Here is a 27,826-nt window from a genome sequence, read left to right as displayed (position 1 = left end):
CACCACAAAGGCAAAAAGTTCTAACCCTTGTCACTTCTAGCCACCCTAACTACATCCCAGGTAGAAATAAGAGGGACAGTCCTCTTTGCACTATCAACGTTTCTCAGAAATGCCCTAGCCTATCTCATTGGCCAGGATTCTCTGGCTACTACTTGGAGCTGAAGGGGAAGCTGGGCACAATCAGGCACAATCCCTAAACAAAATCAGGATTCTATTCGTAAGCAAGAGAAACATGGATATAGGGTAGGAAACCAGTAGTGTCTCATCCAGCTCAGGCACTGAGAAGCACAGTGCCAGCCCTCAGAAAGAGGCGGAGGAAAAGACGTGAGCAAGGAATTTTAAGTGTGATAAAAATCATGATAAAGGTGTTATGGATGTGCATGAATGAAAGGGACACGTAACTTGTATTTGAGAGGTCAGGAATGCCTTGATGAAGAAAATGATAGCTGAGACCTGAAGCATGGATAGGAGTTGGCCAGGGAAGACAGAGAATGCACAGATGTTCAGAGGTGATACTGGGTCTTTTCTGAGAGCACAAAGAAGTTGAGGGGGAACAGATGTACCGTAGCATGCAGTGAGGTTGGACGTGAGCAGGAAACAGAGCATGGACTTCCTAAGCCACTTTAAGGAATTTGTACCTGTCTTCAAGGCACTGAGAAGCCACTGGGGTTTGTTTGTTTGTTTGTTTGTTTATTTATTTATTTATTTATTTAGAGATGGAGTCTCACTCTGTCACCCAGGCCAGAGTGCAGTGGCGTGATTTTGGTTCACTGCAACTTTTGCCTCCTGGGTTTAAGTGATTCTCCTGCCTCGGCCTCCTAAGGAGCTTGGATTACAGGAGTGTGCCACCACACCCAGCTAATTTTTGTATTGTTAGCAGAGACAAGAGTTTTACCATGTTGGCCTGGCTGGTCTTGAATTCCTGACCTCAAGTGATCTGCCTGCCTTGGCTTCCCAAAGTACTAGGATTACAGGCATGAGATACCGTGCCCAGCCAGCCACTAGGGACTTTTAAGCAGGAGAAATTTGGCTTGCTCGTTTTTAAAACTGAAGTGGGAAAATCATTCAATCACAGCAATTATCTTAAAGTGCCAGTGTATTACCTATCCCTTCTTAATGCACCAGGAGATCCATAAATGCACGGCAGCCATGTCCTCTCCCCTTGGACAGGGGTGCCCCCAGCTGGCCATTGCATTCAGAAGCTGGAAGCCATGTTTGTCTAAACCTCTTAGTAACATTTTGAATTTCCTTCCCAATATAATTCTATGGGATAAAATTAGGCTTGTTCTGGAAATGCTACCCCAATCAAAAGTGATCACTTTCTATCTTCTTTATTCCTCAATGTTTATGCTTAATAATAAAGATTCTTTTTTAAGCATCAATCAAGTTCATCCAGGGTATTCGACAAGGCTAAATACACAGAGAAGTCATGAGTAACCTAAGTAATCTCTAATATATTTGCTTAGATGACCTAACTCTAGGTCGAATATTCATTTTTCTTGATTTAAAAAGGGCTCACACATTTGATTAATCTCCCACCTTACAAGATTACAAGTTTATCATTCCTGGACATTGGCACATTAGCAGGGACTACTAAAGCAGCACTGGGTACATATCATTATATTTTCCAAAATGCTATCTTCAGTGTACAACCTTTAAAACATGATCTTGCTCTGCCACCCAGGCTGGAAGGCAGTGGCACAATCATAGCTCACTAGAGCCTCAACCTCCTGGGCTCAAGAGATCGTCCCATCTCAGTCTCATGAGTAGCTGGGACTACAGACAAGCACCATTTTCAATTTTTTAAAAGAGTCTGGGTCTCACTAGGTTGCCCAAGTTGGTCTCAAACTCCTGGGCTCTTGATCCTCTTGCCTCAGCTTCCCAAAGTACTGGGATTACCGACATGAGCCACCACACCTATCCCAGAGCACAACTTATAAAAGAATGACATATTAGGAAACTCCCTTTTTATTACTGCACTTATTTGGTACATTCCGATCTCAAGGTAAAGCAAAGACAAGGGCATTATATTTTCAGTCAACTGAAAGCAGCCATTTGCAACCCACTCCCCACCCTGTTCATGATTTTCTTCCCTATTTTTTTCATAGAACTCTATCATAGTTTAGCATACCATATAACTTACTACTGTCTCCCTTCACCAAATGTAAGCTCTTTGAAACCAGGTATTTTTGTTTTGCTCAGTGATGTAACAATAGTGGTTAATAGTGCCTAGGAAGGCATTCAAATATTTGTTAAAAGAATTTGCAAATGTGTCAGAGGTGTTTCTTTATATGGCTGTCTTCTGTTCTGCCAAGGAAGGGCCAAACTCATTTGTGAACTTTTGCACCATTTCTTCTCTGTGTGTGTGGGTTGATGAATCCTACCTTTTAGGCAACAAACACAAATCAACACATTGTTCTAAGGCAGTAATTAACACACAGGACACTTTTCAGTAGGCAAACCCACTTTCAAAAGCAATGTCATCATCTTCCTTCATTAACTGAGGCTTAAAATGCCATTCATCACACTAAACCTATTCATTTATACTGTCACTCCACGCCGCCGTAATTGCACATTTTTGGTAACTGTTAAACTGGAATGATTCAGGCACTCCACTAGCATAACTGGATTAGCTAGACGGTATTTTGGCAGACATGAAATTCTGGAAAGACTGTTAATGAATTCTTTCCAAGGATCTGAATTCCTTCCTGAGCAGCAGCATCAGGGAGTTGTCTTTTTATTCTTGCCTCCATCCTTTCAACTCACTCATCCACCCAAAAATTACTTACTCAACTTTATATAAGGCATTTTTTACTGTGGATCTCTAGGAAATTTTTGTTGAGGCTAGATTATAATCTCCACAAAAGTGTCTGACTCACAGTAAGTGCTCAAAAAAGCTTTGTTGAAAGAATAGTGGGCACCAAGTGCCCACTATCTCTATTGCTCATTTCCAAGTGCCTAATCTGATGGGGGTCAATGTACACAGGCCTACCAGAGACCTAGCTGACTAATCTAACTGGGCCAGAGCCAGGTGGCTTGTTTAAATCACCGTGGTAGGCAAAATCCTAAATTGGTTCCCCAAGAGGTCCTTCTGACCATGAATATGGGACTTAGTGTTTGTGGTTATTATATAATCTGGCAAGAGATGTGCAGATGTAATTATGATCAGTTGATTTTGGGTTAAGCAAAAAGATGTCATAGGCCTAATCTAATAACACAAGCCCTTTAAAATTATTTTGTCTGGTTTGTAGCAGAAAGGGAAGTCAGAGAGATTACAAGTGTGAGAACTGAATGCAACACTGCCACCTTAAAGATGGAAGGAGCCATGTGTCAAGAAATGTGGGAAGCTTCTTGGAGCTGAGACTGGCACCTGTCAGCCAACAACAAAATGGGGACCTCAGGCCCACAATGCAAGGATCTACCAACTCAATGAGCTTAGCAGATCTCTAAGACTCTTCCCTTATAGACTCCAGACCAAAGCCCAGCCTGGCATTCAGCTTATTTCAGCTTTCAGACCCTAAACAGAAAATAGTCCAGTCAAATCTGCCCATTTGGCCTATAGAACTGTAAGACACTGTTTGTGGTAACCTGTTAAGCAGTGATAAAAAATAACATAAGCATTCCATCCTATAAAGTGTTTTTTTTTTTTTTGCAAGGCCCAAATCCTGTAATTACAGCAGGTTTCTTACTTGTTTGCTGTCATGCAAGCCGTTCTCTGCTTTTCCCTTTCCTGAATTTCTGCTTTCCTTTTCCATGACCATGGAAATACTGTCCAGGAAAGAATTCCACCAAAAATTAGTTTTTACATCTGAAGACGAGATCAGTTAAGCTACTAAAAGAAAACATCTTTGGACAGTGTCCAGCTTATAGTACTGCCCTTTTGTAATCAGCCCACAAAGATAAATCAAGGGATAGACTTATCAATGACCAAAAAAAGGTCCATATCCATGCCAATAAATTTATAAAAATAAAAAAGTACAATAGATAAATCAAGGGATAAACTCATCAATGACCAAAAAGGTCCATATCCATGCCAATAAATTTGTAAAAATAAAAAAGTACAATACAAATCAGATATTAAAAGTGCATGCAAATTCTCTTATGAGAACTGTTACAACCTGACAGAAAGGATATTAAAAGAATAAAAACTAAAAATTCAATAAATAAAAAGAGAACTGTCTCAACATAGAAAACAATCAAATAAATATATACACTGAGTCAGAAAATTATTTTAATAGTTACAAAACTTTTTTTTTTTACAGAATCAGTATAAAATAGCAGTTGATTTCTCCATAATTATCAGAATTATTTATATTTGAGGTCTTGGCTAAGTGGGGCTGAAATCAACAAAAGGTCTTGGACTGTTGGCTCAGAAATCATCCTAGGAAGCCCGCCCTGTTGATACCTGTTATGCTTAGCTCTTATGAGATGACCCAGTCCTTTAAAAAAAAAAAAAAAAAGTATCTCTCTTTATTCATTCTTTGGAGGCTTGAAGTGAATTCGGCAGCGTTCATTAAACACCTAAAATATTCAAACAGAAACAAAAGTCACTGAGTTATCCTGTATAAATCAGGCATGGAACTAAATTCAACTTGGTATGCTTCAAAAGGCTATCACTTTTGTCCTAAGTCAACAGAAACAAAAGAGTTTCCTCGCCAATTCAAACTGACTTTATGAGGTGCCGAATGCCTAGAAGGCCTTGACATCCATTTATAAGACAGTTCTAATATTTTAATAAAATTTAAATTACTTAGGGAAAAAAATCAAGAGCCAGCTAATTTCATTACTAATAAACATTTCAATTTCATATTCTGGACATTTTTTAAACAACTAGACAAAAATATCTAAAATAAGTTTAAATATTTAAAGAATGCTCAATAACTAATTGTCTACATGGAACTGTGTTAAGAATTTGGTACAGTTATTCAATAGAATACATGCAAGATTAAAAATAATTTATGTTCTGATTTAAAAGATATCCAAGATATATTAAGGGAAAAAACCAAAGTGTGAATAGTAGACTTTCACTTCTTGTGTAACAAAAGTAGAAAAATATATACACACATAAAATTAGAAAAGGTGTGACTATCTGAAAGCATATACCATCCTTTCGGAGGGAAGGGAAAGAAAGAGGTGGCTGAAGGAGAGGCATAGAAGGTAGAATTGTTTCTGTATATTTATATTTTTAAAAATTTTAAAAATATTTTTGATATTAAAAAAATTTAAATCACATGTCAAAAATTTTAAGTGTCCAATTAAAAAAATTCTGAGAGCCGGACAAGGTGGCTCATATTTATAATTCCAGCACTTTGGGAGGCTGAGGCAGGCACTACACGAGGTCAGGAGTTCAAGACCAGCCTGGCCAACCTGGTAAAACCCTGTCTCTACTAAAGATACGATAAATTAGCTGGGTGTCGTGGCATGCGCCTGTAATCCCACCTACTCAGGAGACTGAGGCAGGAGAATCGCTTGAACTTGGGAGATGGAGGTTGCATTGAGCAGAGATTGCACCATTACACTCCAGCCTGGGAGACAGGGCAAGACTCCGTCTCAAAAAAAAAAGTTCTAAAATTGAAAAGAATTTCTTCTCAGAATTTACCCCCATACGTCATTAATGTAAAAAAAACAAATCATTTTTTTAGGTTAAAAAGAAAAAACTACCTATGTTGGCTCTCATTGACTATTATAAAAATAAAATAAATATCTAAATGCAGAGCTTGTGAGGTAAGTTATTATTCAATTTCTTTTTTTTCTAAGACAGAGTTTAGTTCTTGTCGCCCAGGCTGGAGCAAGATGGCACAATCTCAGCTCACTGCAACTTCTGCCTCCCAGGTTCAAGCAAATCTCCTGTCTCAGTCTCCCAAGTAGCTGGGACTACAGGCCCCCGCCACGATGCCCAGCTAATTTTTTGTATTTTTAGTAGAGACAGGGTTTCACCCTGTTGGTCAGGTTGGTTTCAAACTCCTGACCTCAGGTGATCCACCCACCTCGGCCTCCCCTCCAAAAGTGCTGGGATTACAGGTATGAGCCACTGTACCCGGCCTATTATTCAATTTCTTGAGTGGCAGATACTTGAATGTTAATTTTATTAATATTCACTAAATTCCACATGCCACATAATCTTTGGCAAAAGCATCTCACAATTAAAAGAAAACATGCAGAAATTACATAGACTCTTTCTGGCCCTTTTGCCTTGTAATTTATCTCACTCATTTCCAGCCCTGACATTTCCCTGAAATTCCCAATCAGACAAGAGGGAAGCTTCAGTTTAGTGGCCTTGACACACTGGTTGGGGTGACATATACAACTTGGCTGAGCCTCTCCAAATCCTTTTCCCCAGTGATTTTCTATCCACTTCTGCTGGGCCATTGCACCAGAGCACCATACCTACATTTTCTTCTTTTTAAAACAAGTAGGGACCTCATCTTCTGTGAAGTGGATAGACCATATTTTCTTTAAGACTAATATTAAATCCAAAATAGTTCACTCTTCCCACTACATTTTACACATATCATAAACTTCTGCACTTGGTTTTTCAAGCCAGATGTTTCATTGTACCACTTCCCCATCCTATCCCAATAGTAAACATTATTTCTCCACAGAATATAAATAGGAATATATTGCCCAATCTTCTCAAGTGACAGACACCTTTATCATGTTGGTGCTAAGGGCAGGAATAGGAAACCTTGGCAAAGAGGATAAGATAGAGAAATGTGATAAAGCAATGAAAGTCAATTTGTAGTCTGCAATTTATTCATGTCTCAGCAAGTTAGTACATTCTGGTTTTGGTTCAGTTAACCTCTCTTATAAACATACAGTTTAACAACTTTCTGTTAGTTAATTCAAATGATAAAACAGAATTTCCAGTACATTTTCTCAGATTTAATAGATTTTTGCCTTTGTAAATCCTTTAGAGTTTAAGAGAGGGTAAATGGATATAGCTTTTCAGAAAATGAAAAGTCAGAGTTTTATGAATTTAACTATATGTAAGTTTCCAGGATCTGGTCCTCTAATCTAGTTCCTAACAATAACAATGCAATGATAATAAACAGCTTATAAGTCTATGAGCAATAAAAACCCTTATTATCAGATACCAGTAAAGCTACATATAATAACAAGTTTATGATTAGATAAGGTAGAAGACAAGCAATTGTATAGGGTATCTAATGATAAGAAAACTTACAGAAAGTAACTGAGCTCAAAAGGCTAAGTTTAACAAATAACCTCCTTGAAGGCTCTGAGTAGTATAAAAATGCCTGTAATTAGTGTTAGGAGACACAGAGAATGGCTCTAATGCTGTTATGATGGCAGCTCATTCAATTCTACCAAATTTTTTTTTTTCCCCCCAAGATGGAGTCTCACTCTGTTGCCCAGGCTGGAGCGCAGTGGCACAATCTCGGCTCACTGCAATCTCCTCGATTCTCCTTTCTCAACCTCCCGAGTAGCTGAGATTATAGGCACATGCCACCATGCCTGACTAATTTTTATATTTTTAGTACACACAGTGTTTCACCATGTTGGCCAGGCTGGTCTTGAATCCTTGACTTCAGGTGATCCACCCACCTCAGCCTCCCAAAGTGCTGGGATTACAGGAATGAGCCAGCAAGCCCGGCCCTGTAAAGCTAATTGTTATAATATGGCTCTAACTAGACGCTAACTGCATCCTCCTCCCCCTCCCCCTTCTCGTCCCCCCTCAAAAGGTTACAACCCACAATTGTAAATATAAATGAATGATCTCTACTCTCCTTAGAGCCTCAAGGCCCTGTTTATTCCCTCTCCCTTGGTTTCCCTTTGCTAGTTCAGTTTCCCTCCTACTTCTTTCCAACACCAATGTTATTTTATACCTTCCAGCTCCTGTCATTTACCACTTCTTCAACATTCAGTTCTGACTGCATCCATTTCAACTGCAAGAAAAGAAAAATGAAGTTATAAAATTTAAAGAGCTAAAACCATACACATGTTTAACCAACAAAACCTGCTGCTGCTCTACTATTTTTGTCTGTTAATGGCAGAGTTTGAAACCTTCTTTGACACAGCCAACTTTCCCCATATCTAATCAATTGTTAATCTCAAACTTTGCTACATATTCTAACCACCTTGAGAGCTTTAAAAAAACTCCCAAGGCCAGTCAGTTCACAGAAGACATACAAAAGGCCAACAAACATAACAAAATGCCAATCTTACTCATATATAAAGAAATGCAAATTAAGCCAGAATATGAAAAAAATGAGTAAGTCTGATAAAATCTAACATTAGTGAAGGTACAGGAAAAGATACATATATTCTTGGTAAGAGTAGAAATTGTTACAACTTCTATGGAGGGCAATTTGGCAAGACTCAGGGAATGTACACTCTCATGTCCCTAAACCCAATGATTCCAGTTTTAGAGATTGATCATACAACTATAGACTTGCAAAGATAGCACAGAGGAAAATAAAAACAAGGAAGCGTAAACCTGATCTGAATAGAGAATTAAGAAAACAAAAAACAAAAAAAACCTCAGGAAGGAAAACAGGGAGGTAAGAGAATATACATGTCCCAAGTGATCTAGAAAGGCATGCGTTTACTCACACCTTAACCATAAAGTCAGAGATCTCAGGCTAAAAATGCCAAGTCTTTTTAGCTTTCTTTATAACTGCCAACCTAATTACTCCGACAGAAAAGTAGCCAATTCCATTGCCAGGCCCTGATAGCAGGATTCACGATATTCCCAGGAATATTTTGTTATAGGACTTGAAGAGAAAAAAACTGGCTAGTTCCAGGCAGAAGGCTTGAAACTATTCAGGAAAATGAGGAGAAAAAAGCATGAGCTATAGGTTGATGCCACCTAAGAGGTTAACACCAGGATCATTTCCTCAGGCCAAAGTCAAGAACCCAGAGCAAATTTGGGAACAAAATGCCAGAGAGCTCAATAAGTTCCGGGCAAGCACGAATCTGACATCCAGGCCAAAGACCCTACCCAATTAGGAGTGCAGTTCAGGCAGAAGGTTTGAGAAATGTGTGGCAACACTGATAAGAATGGAACTTGGTACAGATCCAACGGCTCCTTGCAAACTCCCTTCCTAGATTCAGAACTGGTGTCAAAGTGCAGGCCTGTACATATGGCTAGAACTGTGGAACAAGGAGGACTACAATTTCTGACAATTAGTTCTGTGCTGTGCAGTAGCAACAAGCCTGAAGAAGCCCATCAATGCAATCACAGTTTCCCATTTTAATCAGCCATTCAGATGAAAATCATTAAAGCTCCATTTCTCTAACAAAGCCTGGACTGACTGCCAAAGAAATAACTGCAGTTGAAGAACAGTATGAAAGTGACTAAGATAGTCTTCAAAACCACTCTCAAATATTTAAAGGGATACCATCTAGAAAAGTGTTCAGACTTATCCTGGGTAGCTCCAGAGAGATCAAGAAGCAGTACTTGGTCAGATGCAGTGACTCACGTCTGTAATCACAGCATTTTGGGGGGCTAAAGGGGACAGATTACCTGAGGTTCGGAATTCAAGACCAGCCTGACCAACATGGAGAAACCCCACCTCTATTAAAAATACAAAAAAATTAGCCAGGCATGGTGGCGAATGCCTGTAATCCCAGCTACTTGGGAGTCTGAGGCAGAAGAATCGCTTAAACCCAGGAGGTAGAGATTGCAGTGAACCAAGATCACGCCATTGCACCCCAGCCTGGGCAACAAGAACGAAACTCAGTCTCAAAAAAAAGAAGCAGTACTTACATATCATGGGAGTAGAATTTCACAATATATATGAAAATCTTGGAACATTTAGAACTGTCCAGAAGAGAATACACTGACGCTGACACAGAGAGTCTTCCCCTGCCACAGCACTCTGCCCTTAAGCAGCAATGAAACAAAAGCTAGAAAACACTGGTGGTGATATGATAAAGAGGATTAATGCAACAAATATGGGGTCCCAGACTTCAAAAACAAAAAGAAATTGCTTCTTTGTACCAGCCAATATGCTAGCTCTTACTTACATTAAATAATTGAATCCCCCGCCGCGCCCCACCAAAATAAGAAGTTATTAGGTATCAACTCCATTTTACAGACTCAAAATCCAACTTTTCAGAACGATTAATACACAAGGTTACAAAGCCACCAAGGTAGATGGGATTTATTTCCTTAGAGCTATCTGCCTTTTGATTATTTTTTAAAATTCTGCAACATTGCAAATATTATAGCCAACTGCTAATATAATTTTATTAGTGCTACCAACAGTCACCTTTGAGACAGTTGTCTTTAAGACTCTAGGTCTTCAACAGGTAAACTTCCTCTAAAGGCCACTAATATGTGACAGCAGTTACAGAGGTCCAGCAAGGAAGGTGCTTTTTTTCTGAGTTAAAGATTCAGGTAAAGTAGTGGGGATTTTTTGATTGGCATCGCTGTATAGAAATAAAATATGCTCACTAAAGTATTTGACTACTCGTCACAACTTAAAGAAACTGACTGAATTTAGGGTCAGAAGAGATGAGTTAAAAGTCCCAGTTCTACCACTTACTAGCTTGTGGCTTTGGGGATGTCAGTTAGTATCTCTGAGTCTTTTTCCTCAGATAGAAAATGAAGAGGTAGAGCTGTAACATCTCCAAGAGCTCTCTCTGATTCCAAAATCTTCACAGCAAACTTGAAAATTGAAAAAAAAAAAAAATTCACGTTTCCTTATTTGCTTATGTACTACCCCATGGTTTCCCTCAGCCCTATATGTTATCAAGCTATAAAGCACACCTCATGCAACTCACTGATTGATTTCTAAACCCTTCCTTGCAGTGGTCATCCTGGTGATTCTATCTGGGCTCTAAAGGCATAAGGGCAGATCTGAGGGTTGAGCAAACACATCACTCCCAAACACTCAGTAATTTAGTTTTGAACTTTGCTCTGTTCTAATGAGTCACTCTATTCTGTTTGACTTGATCTGCAAACAGTGACTTTTCAGTTTCTGATTTAACAGACTTGCCCTGGAGTTTCCTTTGTCAACACCTTCAAGAGAGTTGAAATATAAACTCCAAAATTAATAGACTTTCACCAGTTTTATATAAAATATCTATATGCCTTCATGAACAGCAAGGGGAGGGTAAAATGAGCATTACTGCATAACGTCACTGTCCAAGGGATCCATCAGTGCCTGTTTCATGAGCAGATATGGAATACAGACCTGACACAGTAGTCATGAACAAAGAGAGCAGCAAGAACAGTGGCTGAGTCCTAGATCCAGTGAGACATCCTGAATTGGTAGAATGATTGAGAAAGTGCAGCAGCCTGGCCTCCTCACCTTGTGTGCAGCCAGCTACAGGGAAAGAGGTTTCTTTTCTTTTCTACTAAAGATTTTCAAGAGATGACAAGGCCCCCTCTTCATAGTTTGGTTACATCTACTAAACAAAGGGCAAACTTCATGACTGGTCAGTATGAAAAGCATGACTCAATCACACAAGGATCTAAGTCACCTATTATGCCATCTTAAAATACAAACATGAAGCCAGGTGCAGTGGCTCGCACCTGTAATCCTAACACTTTGGGAGGCCAAGGAGGGCAGATCACTTTCAGCTCAGGAGTTTGAGACCAGTCTGGGTGACATGGTGAGACCCCAGTCTCTACCAAAAATACAAAAAATTAGCTGGATGTGGTGGTCTGCACCCATAGTCCCAGCTACTTAGGAGGCTGAGATGGGAGGACTGCTTGAGCCCCAGAAGCAGAGGTTGCAGTAAGCCGAGACTGCACCACTGCACTCCAGCCTAGGTGACAAGAGTGAGACCCTATCTCAAAAACAAACAAAAAACACCATGATTTTAATAATTGTACATTGGTCCTGTAAGAAAAGTCCCTGTTCTTATAAAATAACTAATGAGCTTAAAGGTAAAGTAGTACAATGTATACAACATACTCTTAAGATGGTTCATGGAAAAAATATATTTATATTTATGCATACAGGTGTGTGGGGAGAGAGGGAGGAGGAGGAAGGCAGGGAAGAATAAAGAGAAGGAGAGAGGGAGGGTGAAGAGAATGAACTGTAAAGCAGGTGGGCAACATATAAACAACAAATGAATACAGGTAAAGGGCACGTGGGAGTGCCTTGTACTATTCTTAGAACTTTTCTGTAAGTTTGAAATTATACAAAATAAAAAGTTACCCAAGAGTCCCCTCAAAAGAAAGGCAGCAATAAATCCCAAATAATAAAATATGCTGTATTTTTCTATTGTTTCCTTGACACATCATATATAAGGGCTGTAAAGAAATAGTTCTGCTGCATTGACTGTAATCTGAAGTCTACACCCTATCTACATTATAGTTGACTTGGGAAAACAGGCTTCCTCTGACACATCCCTAGGTAGGCATTTGCTATTTTCTTTTTTTTTTTTGAGACGGAGTTTCACTCTTGTTACCCAGGCTGGAGTGCAATGGCGCAATCTCGGCTCACCGCAACCTCCGCCTCCTGGGTTCAGGCAATTCTCCTGCCTCAGCCTCCTGAGTAGCTGGGATTACAGGCAAGCGCCACCATGCCCAGCTAACTTTTTTTTTTTTTTTTTTTTTTTTGTATTTTTAGTAGAGACGGGGTTTCACCATGTTGACCAGGATGGTCTCGATCTCTTGACCTCATGAACCACCCGCCTCGGCCTCCCAAAGTGCTGGGATTACAGGCTTGAGCCACCTCGCCCGGCCTGCTATTTTCTTAAAAGTAAAAACACTGCAGGGATTGGGGAGGAAATGGGAAAAGGCCATGTCCAAGAAAAAGCCAAAGATCCCTAGCAACTTTTACACAGTAGGGAAATAAATTATAATGAGGTACAAGTGCACCTGGTTATATTTAAATCATACTCTATTTTTATGGCTAACGAGGGTAACATTCTGAAGTTAAATAGTCTGTATTACATTTCAGCAGATTTCTACAGAATGAAACTAGAGGTATTCTCAAAACATAAATACATTAGAGATGTTTTTTCTCAAGTTAACTCTCAAAAGGCAGATACTGTACAGATGTGATTTCCCCAGAATTTCTGATGTGGTAGTTCGCCTGTAGTGACCCCTTTTCTTTAACAGTGGGAAAGAAACAAATAAAGAAATGAAATGAATTATGACTACATGCTTATTTTAGCCAAAGCTGCTATGCTGCATTTTTTTCAAGAAGTGCACATTAGTTTACCAATTAATATCTAAACGTAATAATATAAAGCCCACTAAAAATGAGGCACTAATCTGGTCATTTTTTTTTTAAGTAATAGCCATATTATATGCCAAAATTTTCATATTAAAAATTTTACTTTGAAGCCTACAGTTGGAAAAACTTTGCCTGAGAAATGTTAATTCTGTTCAACTTACCTTTGTCTGCTCTTTTCTAAGTTGCTTTAATAACGTTAAGTCGTCCAAATTCTTTTCTCTTTCCTCTCGGAGGTTTTTTACTACTTCTGACGTCTGGGCTATACAATTTTTTATGACTCTGTCTCTACTGGCATGAGCTGCCATCAACTAAAAGAACAAAGGAATGAAATGAGAAACAAAAAGTGCATCAATCTATCACATTTTTGTGTTTTTTAAAAAAGTCCTTAAGACTACAGAAATTGTTTTAGAAAGTATTAAATTTCTGTAGTCTCAAGGACTTTTTAAAAAAACGTTATTATGAAACACTCATTTTAGGAATTTCAAATCTCAAAAGTATACCCAAGGTAAAACTTAATTTCAGTGAGATCTTATTAGAACAAGTTCTCTTCAATCTATGAAATTTTTCTTGCTTTACAACCTTTATCCTTTATTCCCACGGTAAACATAAAAATCTATACTGAACAATAAAGTCTATGTACTTGAAACAGTGCTTTACAAATGCAGATTTGGGGGTATTATCAAAATTTGGATACGATTATGGAAGTGTGTTTGAAACATAACCATGATACTTTATGAATCAAGATGGGAAATAGATGAGAACTGTTTTTATTAATTTATTACATTAAGATGGAGGTTAACAAAGAGTTGTTGCGTCAGACATCCTTAATTTCAATCAGCACACACAATTAATGCAACCACTAATCTGTGCTTCATATATAAATTTTCCTTATCAATACTTAATAATCTTGAAAAGGGCTCTGTCTTGAGTAGGTAAATGTAGCATTCTTTGTTAAAGTAACGAAATCTTCTATACATGATTTAGGTTATAATTTCTTTCACTTGTTGACAATGTGAGACAGAAAAACATATGAAAGGACAAAGAAAGAGAGGAAGAATTAGCCGTAAGTGTCCTGGTGCGTGCGGTTGGATGTAGGATAGAGGAACACATGGATAGAATCATGGGGAAAGTCAGTGGTGTAGGGTAGAGGAAAAGGAAGTGAAAAGCCCAGTGCAGGGAATGCAGGAAGATAGCGGAGGGCAACACCAGCAGCATACTGAGGAGCAGGACAGCCCAGACCTCATACCTCCACCCTCAGAGATGCTGCCACTTATGTTTTTAGATGACGTTGCTGATTCAACACAATCTTCTCTTTCATGGGTATACTTTTGAGATTTGAAATTCCTAAAACGAGTGTTTCGTAATAATGTTGCTGATCATAACCTAGAAGTGTTATTTGAAAATGCAAATATCCCTCCTTCAGCTATAGAAGGAAGCTGGGTCAGGGATTAAAGTCAGGGTGAATATAAGCAACCTGGACATTTCATGAAGTTCTGCTTCCTGACTGACACAATACATAAGGGAACTCAGTGGTACTTAGTGGCATGGGCACTCTGCTGTGGGCTCAATCCCTGGCACAAAGCTACGTGAAAAACTAAGCTTTGCCTGATATACATGTTGCTGAATCCCTCTAGGATATAGATACAGAGAAAAACCCAAACACACACACAGGATTTCCAAAGCAGAAGGGTTCCAAATTTAGTATGCAAGGTTATTCTGACTCAACAGGAGATTAAAAAACAAAACAAAACAAAACAAAAAAAAAAAACTTGCAGGCCGGGTATAGTGCCTCATGCCTAATCCTAGCACTTTGGGAGGCCGAGGCAGGCAGATCACCTGAAGTCAGGAGTTTCAGACCAGCCTGGCCAACATGGTGAAACCCTGTCTCTACTAAAAGTACAAAAAAATTACCCAGGTGTTGTGGTGGTCACCTGTAATCCCAGCTGCTCGGGAGACTGAGGCAAGAGAATCACTTTACCCCAGGAGTTGGAGGTTGCAGTTAGCTGAGATCATGCCATTGCACTCCAGCCTGGGTGATAGAATGGGACTCCATCTCAAAAAAATAAAAAGTAAAAAAGAAACAGTAACTTGTAACTCTCTTCAGGCCTGTTAAAATGAAAAAATTATAGCAGTAGCAGCAAACATTTTTTGAGACAGGGTCTCACTCTGTCACTGAGGCTGGACTGCGGTGGTGTGATCATGGCTCACTGCAACCTCTACCTCCTGGGCTCAAGCAATCCTCCTGCCTTAGCCTCCTGAGTAACTGGGACCATAGGTGCACGCCACTACACCCTGCTAACTTTTGTATTTTTGGTGGAGACGTGGTTTCGCCATGTCACCCAGGCTGGTCTTGAACTCCTGGACTCAAGTGATCTTCCCTCAGCCTCCCAAAGTGTTGGGACTACAGGTGTGAGCCAGTGCAGCTGGCCAGCAATATCTGTATGCAAAATAGTACTGTAAGCACTTTGTAATTCAGTACTCCAACAACCCTATGAAGTACTATTACTATATTATTTTACAAATATTAAAACTGAGGCAGACGGCCAGGCATGTTGGCTCATGTTTGTAATCCCAGCAAATTGGGAGGCCGAGGTTTACAGATATTAAAACTGAGGCAGATGGCCAGGCATGTTGGCTCACGCCTGTAATTCCAGCAAATTGGGAGGCCGAGGCAGGCGGATCACTTGAGATCAGGAGTTTGAGACCAGACTGGCCAACATGGCGAAAACCCCATCTCTACCAAAAAATACACAAAAAGTTAACCAGGTATGTTAGCACGTGCCTGTTGTCCCACCTACTAGGGAGACTGAGATGGGAGAATCATTCGAACCTGGGAGGTAGAAGTTACAGCGAGGCAAGATCCTGCCACTGTACTCCAGCCTAGGCGACAAAGTGAGACACTATCTCAAAAAAACAAAACAAAACAAAACTGAGGCAGAGGTTATGTAACATATTTAAGGTCACCCAGCTGGGAGGTAGCAGATGTGAGATTAATCTAGATCTAAAATCTATATTGTTAATCACTACACCATAAACATCTAGGTTAACAGGAAGATTGTAAATGGAAACAACTTTATAGATTACGGAGATTATATGAGTAGCGAGGTGAGGGTGGGGTATCACCAAAGTGACCATATATTCTAGTTCTTCAGACAGAGGTACCCAAAGAAAGTGAACTGTCAAACAGCCTCATAGCAAATTAGGACTGGTCCCATGCTACCTACTTGCATACTGAATTCCACTTGTTAAAGTCCACAACCTTATGATTTTCTCAAGCCACAAGACTTACCTGCTCATTTAAAGTAACACACTTTAACACAGAACAAAAATATCAGTAGTTAGTGCCTCTGAATTTAACTGTCATGGATAAGCTTGTCTAAAATTGATCTGAGAAAGGCAGTTTAGGTTTTAAGCATGCCTTCTTTATGACTATGAATCCAAATGGTAACCTTGTGGTAGAACTTAAACTTTAGCTTCCAAATTATGAAAGAATATAAGTAAATAAACTACAAAAAATATTCTGCCGCAGCATTATTTCCTTTTGCTTTTGGAAATTAAAAAAGAAAAAGGGAGGAAATAAAAATATATACTTGAGAAACCAAAGCCTCGGGAAAGGACAATTGATCCATGGCTTCCTTCTTTCCCAGTTGCCAAATGCTTCTATTCCTCCTCCTGAGGAGTGAGAAAAAGAAGATTTAAAGGCGTGAAGGATTTTAATTCTTCCTTATACCAGCTGCCTGGCTTTTTAGAACTAATGTACTCACAGTCCTTGCTCTTGCTACCGTTTTGCTTTACTGTTTCACTCTCCCCCTTTCATTCCTTTGTGCGTGAGGTCTCCTTAAGTTAAAGGCTGCAAAACAACTGCTCCCATTCTTTAGAACCATTTCTTCACAGATTTGGTAAGATTTCACAAGTGTAAGATCCCACATTTTCTTTAGGGTGTAGAAAATACATAAAAATTATAGACACCATCAGGTATAAGCAGAGAAACATAAAGATGTCATTCCTTTAGTCACAGCTGAGTTGCAAGATAACTGATTTCTTATTTTAGCCTGCAAAGAAAAGCATAAAAGAAGGAAAAGAGAGACTCAAAAAATACACTTACAGACTCATAAAGTTGTTTACAGGTTTGGCTGGCATCAATTTTCCCTACAAAGGAAGCTGTTGGAACCGTAGTGTTTAATTCATGTACTATTCTGTCATCAATTGTCCTCATCACCTTGAGTAATTCCTATCAGGATTTAAAACAAAAAAATATAACCTGAATGGAAAGTTAGTGATAAAAAAACAAGTATTTAAGTAAAAAGCAAAGCTCTTGGATATTTTATAACCCTGTAAGTCAACAGTGAGGAAACCAAGCCAAATATAGTGCAACCATAAGAAAATGTTTATTATAAGGTTAATAGGTAGGTTAAGTAACAGTAATCCTAACAGTGGGCACCAGCTCTGTCTCCTTGGCTCAAATGTGATTGTCTTAAGGGTTAAGACTGTTTTACTCATGTTCAAATCCCGTTTGTTGGCATGGTGTTTAACAAACAGTGTATGCTCCTTCCATCTCCAGCATACAGCCAATAAAGTATATAGTGAACTTTAGTTTTTACTTTTTCTTAGTAACCCTAGCTCATATCTTCCAAGGACCCCCTTCCCTCAGAAAGCCTCCAAATCTCAAAAAAAACAACCAACAGAAAAATAGTATCAAAAGGGCAGGGAACTTAAAAAGACTGGTGGTAACTACCTACACAGTATAGCCCCTCTTCCCATGTGATCAGTGTACTTCTTTTCACTTGTTACTAGAGAAAGGCTGGACATCAGCTACATTCCGTCTTCAGTTAAACTCTGGGAGAAGTTTCTGGCAGCATACCTTTCTCTTTCTTTTCTGTTTCTCAAATTTACAAAATATCCAAACAAGAACAACAACAACAAAAAACCACAGCCACTTAAAATTCATCAAGAAAACAGCGGGATGCAGTGGCTCACATCTGTAATCCCAACACTTTAGGAGGCTGAGGCAGGAGTATTGCTTGAACCCAGAAATTCGAGACCAACCTGAATGACATAGTGAGACCCTGTCTCTACAAAAAAAAAAATTTTTTTTTAATTAGCCGGGCGTGGCACTCATGCCTGCAATCCTAGCTACCTGTGAGGCTGGGGCAGGAAGATCACTGAGCCCAGGAGTTCACGGCTGCAGTGAGCTGTGATCACACCACTGTACTCCTCCCTGGGTGATAATAAGACCCTATCTCTTAAAAAAAAAAAAAAAAAAAAAGGATTAAACAAAAATAGAACAGAATTATATAATACTAGGAATATACTTACTATTGAAAACATCCAAGTTAACAGTCAATATTAATATGTATTAAAAGCAACGTTTGATTCTCCCTCAATACACTATGGTACTTACCTCTGCCAAACTTAAATCCATAACGGAATCCAACTCCTTTTTTCCTTGTCCATTTGTTAAAATAAAAATTCTTATTATGATTAAATTATTACTTTCATTTTAGAAAAGTTAGTAAAAACTTTAAATAAAAATCATCCATAGTTAACCATTATCAATATTTTAATATGGCCCCCTGGTCTTTTTTCTACACGTACCTATGAATGTTTTTATAAAACTGAGGTACTGGCCCGGCGCGGTGGCTCAAGCCTGTAATCCCAGCACTTTGGGAGGCCGAGGCGGGTGGATCACGAGGTCGAGAGATCGAGACCATCCTGGTCAACATGGTGAAACCCCGTCTCTACTAAAAATACAAAAAACTAGCTGGGCATGGTGGCGCGTGCCTGTAATCCCAGCTACTCAGGAGGCTGAGGCAGGAGAATTGCCTGAACCCAGGAGGCGGAGGTTGCGGTGAGCCGAGATCGCGCCATTGCACTCCAGCCTGGGTAACAAGAGCGAAACTCCGTCTCAAAAAAAAAAAAAAAAAAAAAAAAAAAAAAAAAAACTGAGGTACTATGGAACACTTTAAAATCTGGCTTTATGACATTAGATTATGAGCACTCTGCTTTTAAAAAAAAATTTTTTTTTTTTAGAGATGGGATTTCACCATGTTGGCTAGGATGGTCTCCATCTCCTGACGTGATTTGCCCGCCTTGGACTCCCAAAGTGCTGGGATTATAGGCATGAGCCACCGTGCCCAGTCAAGCACTCTGCTCTTGTTGCTAGAAATATCTTGAAGTTTTTTTTTTTTTTTTTTTTTTTTGAGACAGAGTCTCACTCTGTTGCTCAGTCTGGAGTGCAGTGGCGTGATCTCGGCTCATTGCAACCTCCGCCTCCTGGGCTCAAGTATCCTCCCACCTCAGCCCCCTCAAATAGCTGGGACCACAGGCATGTGCGACTACACCTGGCTTATTTTTTTGTATATTTTTTATAGAGGGAGGGTTTTGCCACATTGCCTAGGCTGGTCTTGGAACTCCGGGACTAAAGCAATCCTCCCGCCTCAGCCTCCCAAAGTGCTGGGACTACAGGCATGAGCCACTGCACCCAACCCTGAAGATATTTTACATAGTTGCATAAGTATTCTATCCTGTTCAAGCACCACAACTCATTTGGCCACTTTCTCATTAATTCTCATTAATGAACATTTCCATGAATGAACATCTAACGAACGTTTCCAATTGCAAACCATTTAGTCCATTCAATCTAAGTCTATAGTCTAGATTCTATCATTCCATGTATTTTTAATTAGTGAGTTGAATAGCCTTTTCTATATCTCAATCTAAAGTAAAATGGCTTATAGAGGTTCATAATTCAGAATAACAAAACACAAGCAAATACCAAGTCTAAAACCAAGTTCATTATCTTCTCTTCCTGTATCTTTCTTTTTTTTTTTTTAAATAGTATTCCCTGTAAACTGGAATTCTTAAGGGATAATCTCAACTGTTCACTAGACAACCACCAAACATAGTGGAGGATATATGAAATGTCCTTAAATGGTAAATTCCAAACTCATGATACTAGTTTAGAAAGTCGTGATCTTTTGGAGACACAGACAGAAATTTTACAGGAAAAAGGGTATAGTATTTGGGATGTACTTCAAGATAATCTGATTAGTGTGGGGTATGTGTTAGCAGCGTACAGATGAAACAAGAATGGCCATGAATTGGTTGTTGGAGTTGGGGGATGGGTACCTGGGTGTTTGTGGTACTGTCTCTCCTTTTGGGCTATGTTTAAAATTTTGTAGAATAACTTTTTTAAGTTCCGTTGTGGCAACAGATATTGGCGTGCATGCAGAGAAAAGGGAATGCTTATTTACTGTTGACAGAAATGTAAATTAGTACAACCTCTATGGAACTTATGAAGATTTCTCAGCGAATCAACAACAGAACTACCATTTGACCCAGCAGTCCCACTACTGGGTCAAATGAAACCAACTCCTTTCTTTCCTTACCCAGAGGAAAAGAAATCATTATATAAAAAAGACACCTGTACTCACATGTTGATCAACACACTATTCACAGTAGAAAGCTAAGTGTCCATCAACAGTTGACTGGATAAAGAAAATGTGGTGTGTGTATGTATACACACATATATGTGGCATACCATGCAGCCATAGAAAAGAATGAAATCGTTCAGGTGCAGTGGCTCATGCCTGTAAACCTAGCACTTTGGGAGGCCAGGGTGGGCGGATCACCTGAGGTCAGGAGTTCAAGACCAGCATGGACAACATGGTAAAACCCCATCTCTACTAAAAATACAAAAATTTAGCTAGGCATGATGGTAGGCGCCTGTAATCCCAGCTACTTGGGAGGCTGAGGCAGAAAAATAGCTCAAACCTGGAAGGCAGAGGTTGCACTGAGCTGAGATTGCACCACTGCATTCCAGCCTGGGCAACAAGAGCAAAACTCCACCTCAAAAAAAATAAGAAAGAAAGAAAGAAAAAAGAATGAAATCATGTCCTTTGCAGCAACATCGATGGAGTTGGAGACCATTAAGTGAAGTAACTCAAAACAGAAAACCAAATACCAAATTTTCTTGCTTATAAGTGGTAACTAAACAATGGATATATATAGACATAAAGATGGAAAGAATAGACACTGACGACTCCAAAGGGCAGGGGAAAGAAGGAAGGTAAGGGCTGAAAAATTACCTGCTGGATACAATGGTCACAATTTGTGTGATGGGCAAATTAGAAGGCTGTATCTCAACATTACACAAAATATGCATGTAAAAAACCTGCATGTGTACCCCCAAATCTAAAATTTTGAAAATTAAAAAAAAGAACATTCTGTTTTGGACTTGTTACATCTGAGATGCCTATTAGATATGAGTAGAAGAGTGGAATAGGAAGTTGAATATACCAGTCTGACACTGATCAGGGGTGGAGTTATATTAATAAACTGATGTTCTTTAAAGCCATGAAACTAGAAGAGATTACTGAAGGAGACTGTAGAAAGCTAAGGGGGCCAATGATTAAGGAATTCTAGCAACTAAAAGTAGAGGAAAAATTCTGTGACGTTACTCAAGTCAGAAGAAAGGTTTAAAGGATGGAATGGCCATTTGTGTTGAATGTTACTAACTCAAGAATTACATGGGGCTGGATACAGAAGCTCACATCTGTAATCCCAGCCCCTTGGGATGCTGAGGCAGGAGGACTGCTTATCGCTAGGAGTTCAAGACCAGCCTGGGCGACACAGCAAAACTCTGTCTCTGTAAGAGTAAAAAATTTAGCAATGCATGGTGGCACATGCCTGCAGTCCTAGCTACTTGGGAAGCTGAGGCAGAAGGATCACTCGAGCCCAGGAGTTCAAGGTGACAGTGAGCTATGATGTGCCACTGCCCTCCAGTGTCGGTGACTATGTCTCAAAATAAAATTTTTTTTAATGAATAAATAAATGGTTATATGAACAGAAATTAAACTTTTAAACTTAGCAGGATGGAAATCATGGGTGACCTTAAAGAGCCATTTAACTAGAGTGTTTAATGGACTGAAAAGTTAGTGTGGCTTAAGTACCCAGGGAAAGATAAAACATGGTATAATATGAGGTCCATTATTAGAGGTCATACATATGATAGGATTTTAGTCTTTCCTGAAACCCACAGGGAACCAAAGCTGTGTTTTCTGCTATGATTAAGGTTACATGATTAGATCTGTGTTCTAAAATGATTGCTTAGGCTAAAGCATGGGAAATGGACTGGAAAAGAACTAGAGTAGATGTCAAGAGATCTGTTAGATGATTGATGCAGCAATCCAGGTGAAAGATTATGTTGTTTGACATTTCCTGGGATACTTATTGACTCTGAACTTTAACCAGTTTTGAGTTTAAACAATGGCTATTCCTTAATCCCTTTAGCCTGATTCCTCTCCAATAAAACAATCTGGACATACTATTAAGTTCCTTACATAGCAATGGAAATGTATCCATATTAACTAGGTAATGAGTCCATCAAGTATATTGTCTTACCAATAGAACCTACAAATGTGGATCAAATAGTCATGTATTCCTTAATGATACGAATACATTCTGAAAAATGTGTCACTGGGTGACTCTGTTATGTGAACATCATAGAGTGTACTTACACAAACCTAAATGACGTAGTCTACTATACACTTAGGCTATACAGTATAGATGATTGATCTCAGGCTACAAACCTATACAGCAGGTTAGTGCACTGAATACTGTGGGCAACTGTAACACAGTGGTACCTGTGTATCTAAACGTATCTACACGTAGAAAAGGTACAGTAAAAATATGTTATAATCTTATGGGACCACCATTGTATACGCAGTCAGTCAGTGAGTGAAATGTCATTATGTGGAGTATGACTATTTATCAATTTTTCTGTGTGTACTAGAGAATTATCAATATATGATCTACAGTTTGGCTTTCAACATGGCAGATACCAGCCGCATGAGATTATTTAAATTAAAATTAAATGCAATTTAAAATTCAGTTCCTTAATTGCACTAGTCACATTTCAAGTATTCAAGAGCCACCTGTTGCTAGTAGCTACCATATGGAGATAACATAAATGCAGAACATTTCCACCATCACAGAAAGTCCTATTGGACAGTGCTGTATTCTAGAAAATATAATGACAATCCCTAAACTGATAATGTACTTGTACAGGGATTGCTGAAAACTGTATGCTATTCTTAAATGTCACAAGAGATATCAGAAAAACTGAAGAGAAGGAAAAAAAGGGAGGTGAAATGATTGGGGAAAGAAACATCATAGCAAAAAAAATTATGAGTGATGAAGTAGCAGATGCACGCCATTTATTCAATCATTTCAGCTATGAAAAGGAGGTAGGATTTTTATTTATAGGACCTGCTGAGAACAGCGAATGTTATGCCCGACATAGTGGACTCTCAGTGTTTTTGTGGTATAATGAGACAAAAAGAGATTTCTTTCAAAATTGAAAAGGGAGAAGAAAACCAACTATAAACCATCTCACTAGGCTCACATTTCTTCACAGGGGAAAAAGTGCCAAAGCTCTTAAGGCAACTCCAGGAGATTCTAGGCAAAAGGTCAGGCTGCTCTCACAGATTGAGAAGAAATGAAGGTGAACGCAGGCACAAAAATGCTGCCATTGAATTATGTGGATCATTCATAAGGAATTACTGCTACCTACCTGATGCCTAGCCTCAATGGCATACACTCCTGTCCACACAAATTCACCAAGGAAATATACAGAAGACACCCCTGAACAGAATAGACATCATACACAATAAACCACAACACATGTCCATAGAAATAACACAGAAATACAGACAGTTCAATGATTCCCTGAAGGCTGTATCTTGTATAGGACCCTCATGAGCTTCTAAACATTAAATCATAGCCAAAGATAACTTTATAAATTCTGTAGTACCCCCAGCTTCTTGTAGCTCTCATCCTCCTCAAAACAAGAAGAGACTTGATATATCATGAATCTCTCATTGTAGGCTGACTCTGAAATTATTCAAGCATTTTTTCTTGGAATGTATTTTAAGTCTTCTCTCTAATTTGTGGAGTAAAAAAATCTCATCCTCTTGGAAGGCAATATAAGTATTGAAGGAGTGCCTATATTTAGTAGTGGAAAGGAATAGAGAAACCTTTCCATTATCTCTACAATTATACTACAGTCCACTCTTAAGATTCATCCTCAGGTAAAGTGGTTTTATTATTCTATACATTTTTTAGGGTACATGGGGTGAGTAGTAGGAAAAAGGGCTACTATATAACTAAAATACAATGTACTCCAAAGAATGATATGGAACTCTCTTAACCTTTGCTCTCCTCTCCCTCTGCCTGATGGTACCCAGAAGTATCATCACTGGTACTTGACGTCAAGGTCCCTTTTGCATGATGCTCTTTTCAGACAGACCTGGTTCCTCATACTCTATTTTTACAACAAAGCTCCCATTGTGTTTCCCCCAAGCCAGAAACACAAACTTGTGTACAACTGCCAGAGTCCTCTAACACCCAGCATCCCCAAGGACAGGAATAGAAAGCAGCCCGTAAGTATGAAAGGAACCATCATTGACGCTAGAAGATGACCTATTAAGTTTATAACTAATTACAATGTGATTCAAAATCAGTTGTGTATCAATGAACATTCGTAACAGAAATACTAATACTTAAAAATGCATGCTGAAGTACTGGGGAGTGGGTAGGAAGAAAGAGACATGTATGAGGACAGTGGTAAGAGATATGACAAGAGGCAATTTGGGATTGGATTAGAAGGTCTTATATGCCATGTTCAGAAGTTTAGATATAGTCATATGAACCTAAAACTTAAAAGCATAGCTTAGATTATAAAATTCAGAATATAATAGCATATGCCACAGTATTATGGAGATTAGATTGAAGGGGGAATATAGTAGAGAAAAAAGTTCCTGTCTAGGAATGCCTGCTGCAAAGCTAGTTCCAAAAATGATAGGAACCTGAACAAAGACACTGGCAGTAGTAAGGAATCTTCCTAAAGCACCTCTTTGATCATCTCACCTCTTGGCCCAAAAAGGACTCCCTAACTCACACAACACACACGGCCTTCCACAAATCTGATTGCAATCTTGTGTAATACCAATGTGCCCCTATGTAAATAACATATTCTAGCAATACAGATTTTCTATTTCCCTTAAATACATAAAACTTTTTGTCTATTATCCTATTGCCTCTGCCTAGAATACCCCTAGTACCTGCCTACCAAAGGTCCAACTCAACTATATCTCTTGATTTATTACTCTCTAAACTTAGCGTTTTATTCATTTTTAAAAATATTTTCTACATTTTATAATCCTACTTAATTACATTCCTTGTTTTATACTCTATCCACTGGGTTTCCCCAAGTGCCAGGTGGCTAGTAGGTATCTGTCATGGGTTGAATTGTGTGTCCCCAGAATTCATGAATCCCTAATCCCCAATATGACTAGGGCTTTGAAGTATGTAATTAAGGTTAAATGGAGGTCATAAGGGTGGACCCTAATCCAATAGAACTGATGTCCCAATAAGAACAGGAAGAGATAGGCCCAGGCCAGGGTTCATGACCGTAATCCCAGCATTTTGGGAGGCTGAGGCAGGCAGATCACTGGAGGTCTGGAGTTTGAAACCAGCCTGGTCAACATGGTGAAACCCCCTCTCTACTAAAAGTACAAAAATTAACCAGGCTTGGTGGCGAGCACCTGTAATCCCCGCTGCTTGGGAGGCTGAGGCAGAAGAATTGCTTGACCTCATTTGTAGTGAGCCAAGATCACGCCATTGCACTCCAGCCTGGGGGATAGAGCAAGACTCTGACTCAAAAAAAAAAAAAGAAGAAGAAGAAGAAAGAAGAAGAAAGAAGAAGGAAGAAGGAGGAAGAAGAAAGAAGAAGAAAGAAGAAAGAAGAAAGAAGAAAGAAGAAGAAGAAGAAGAAGAAGAAGAAGAAGAAGAAGAAGAAGAAGAAGAAGAGGAGGAGGAAAAAGAAGAAAGAAGAAAGAAGAAGAAGAGATACCAGAGATCCCTCTTCCACTATGTGTAGGCACAAAGAAGAGATAGTGACACAGTGAAGACATGGTGAGAAAACAGCCATTTACAAGCCAGGAAGAGAGGCCTTATCATAATTGATTCTGATGGTACTTTTTCCCCCTTAATTCAAACTGCATAGCCTAGAAACTGATGGCAGCTTGATCTTGGACTTCAAGTCTCCAGAACTGTGAAAAAATACATCTCTATTGTTTAAGCCACCCAGTCTGTGGTATTTTGTTATGGCAGCCCAAGCAGACTAATACAGTATTCAATAAATTCTTGTTGAATGCATGCTAAAATTGGATTCTAGACACTCAATTTTAAACACTCTTTTCTGGATTTTATTTCAGTTTGGAAATAGGATATTTTCCAGAAGTACTAAATCTAATTTTCACAACGATAAAATAAAAATTGCAAAAATTTTAAACACTTTAGGCTGGGTCAGGTGGCTCACGCCTGTAATCCAGACGCTTTGGGAGGATGAGGCAGGAGGATTATTTGGTGAGACCCTGTCTCTACAAAATTTCTTTTAAAAAATTACTTGGGCGTGGTAATAGGTGCTGGTAGTCCTACCTACAGGGAGGCTGAGGCAGTATTCAAGAATACCACTACCTTCATACCATTCAGAGTACAAATCTTAATACAGATAGGTTAATGACACAATTTTTCAGTATCTTTGGTTAGTTAATAATGCAATACATATTTAAGATCATGATTTTTGATTTTTGAATTCAACTTTGTAACTAAACAGAAGCACATTTATGACTGAATTACAACAAATAACTTTAATGGCAACTTGGTCAAAACCCAGATCCCTATTCTTGAATTCACGGGTTAATAATTAGCCCTAGATCTCTGGTATTTGGGCGTAGAAAAGCAGAAGCTTTATTTTAAATATTACATCTTCTCTAATAGGCAGTGGCACCAGAGCAGGTACTAGAATCCTCCCTCCAAGCTTCCAAACGTTCTGTCCCACAAAAATCGTAAATCGTACCAAATGTTTGCTTTATCAACTAGCTCTCCTTCACCTTTTTTTCTCCCATAAAAATTCAATTTAGAAAAGTGAGAGAGGAATGGCAGAAGCTGAAAACTGAGTTCAGGGAACTGCTACAAGATTGTTACTATCCTTATCGAAGGATCCCGAGCTTTACCACCGCAGATTACTCAGAGTTTCGTAGTCAAGGCCTGCGAGCCGCAGGGAGAACTATGACCCTCTCCTCCCTCCTCCTACGGAGCAGCCTCGCTCCCTAAGGCCAAACCCGCGCCCCCCATGACCTCCAATGGCTCGAGAAAAGAGGTTTGAATTGCCCGCTTTTTCCAAAACTGGTTCATACTCCCTCGCAGAGCAGGGAATAGGATCTGGGGACAAAAGGAGGGACATGCCTGCCACATGAGGAAAACCCCATCACCTGGAACTCGGCGAACTCCTCACAGTTCACACCGCCACTGGGCGCCGCCATATTGGACAAACACGAGGACCCCGCTGCAGGCCAATCACCGCGGAGCAAAGGTGACCGCGGAGCCGCCTGACAAAAAAAAATATAGTACCGGGCAATCCTTAGGAAAGCTGAGTGCAAAGCTTGACTTCAACGTGGTCCGCATTCACCTCTAAACTTGTCACCCTGCTGTGCTACCCCTTTAACATGTCCTCTTGAAACTGGGCCAGATGCATGGATCAAAGATTGTAAGAACTTGAAGGGACTGTTTACTCCAATTCCATCTTTTTACAAAAGGAAAACAAC

The 27,826-nt window shown here is 39.3% G+C and overlaps 1 protein-coding gene across 5 annotated transcripts; it reads right to left on the bottom strand.

Moving 5' to 3' along the window:
• Positions 1–4,217: 4,217 nt before the first annotated feature.
• MIX23 (mitochondrial matrix import factor 23) lies at positions 4,218–27,554 on the bottom strand. Of its 5 annotated transcripts, XR_005581644.2 has the most exons (6): positions 27,494–27,554; positions 17,263–17,388; positions 13,319–13,465; positions 10,509–10,630; positions 7,845–7,904; positions 4,415–4,521 (listed from the first exon to the last, which is right to left on the bottom strand). XR_005581644.2 is itself a non-coding variant. In XM_003941651.3 (5 exons), the coding sequence occupies exons 1-5, from the start codon at positions 27,542–27,544 to the stop codon at positions 4,471–4,473; spliced, it is 435 nt and encodes a 144-aa protein (XP_003941700.1). In that variant the 5' UTR covers positions 27,545–27,554; the 3' UTR covers positions 4,218–4,470. The 5 variants fall into 5 exon arrangements, 4 of the variants coding, with proteins under 4 accessions (XP_003941700.1, XP_010350717.1, XP_039333628.1 ...); XM_003941651.3 differs by lacking the exon at positions 10,509–10,630 and having other exon boundaries at positions 4,218–4,521; XM_010352415.3 differs by lacking the exon at positions 10,509–10,630 and having other exon boundaries at positions 4,218–4,521; positions 27,468–27,551.
• Between the last annotated feature and the right edge of the window lie 272 nt (positions 27,555–27,826).

This window comes from Saimiri boliviensis, chromosome 8 (genome assembly GCF_048565385.1).
Source record: "Saimiri boliviensis isolate mSaiBol1 chromosome 8, mSaiBol1.pri, whole genome shotgun sequence".
NCBI classification, from domain to species: domain Eukaryota; kingdom Metazoa; phylum Chordata; class Mammalia; order Primates; family Cebidae; genus Saimiri; species Saimiri boliviensis.
This window is presented reverse-complemented; position numbering and strand designations above follow the sequence as displayed.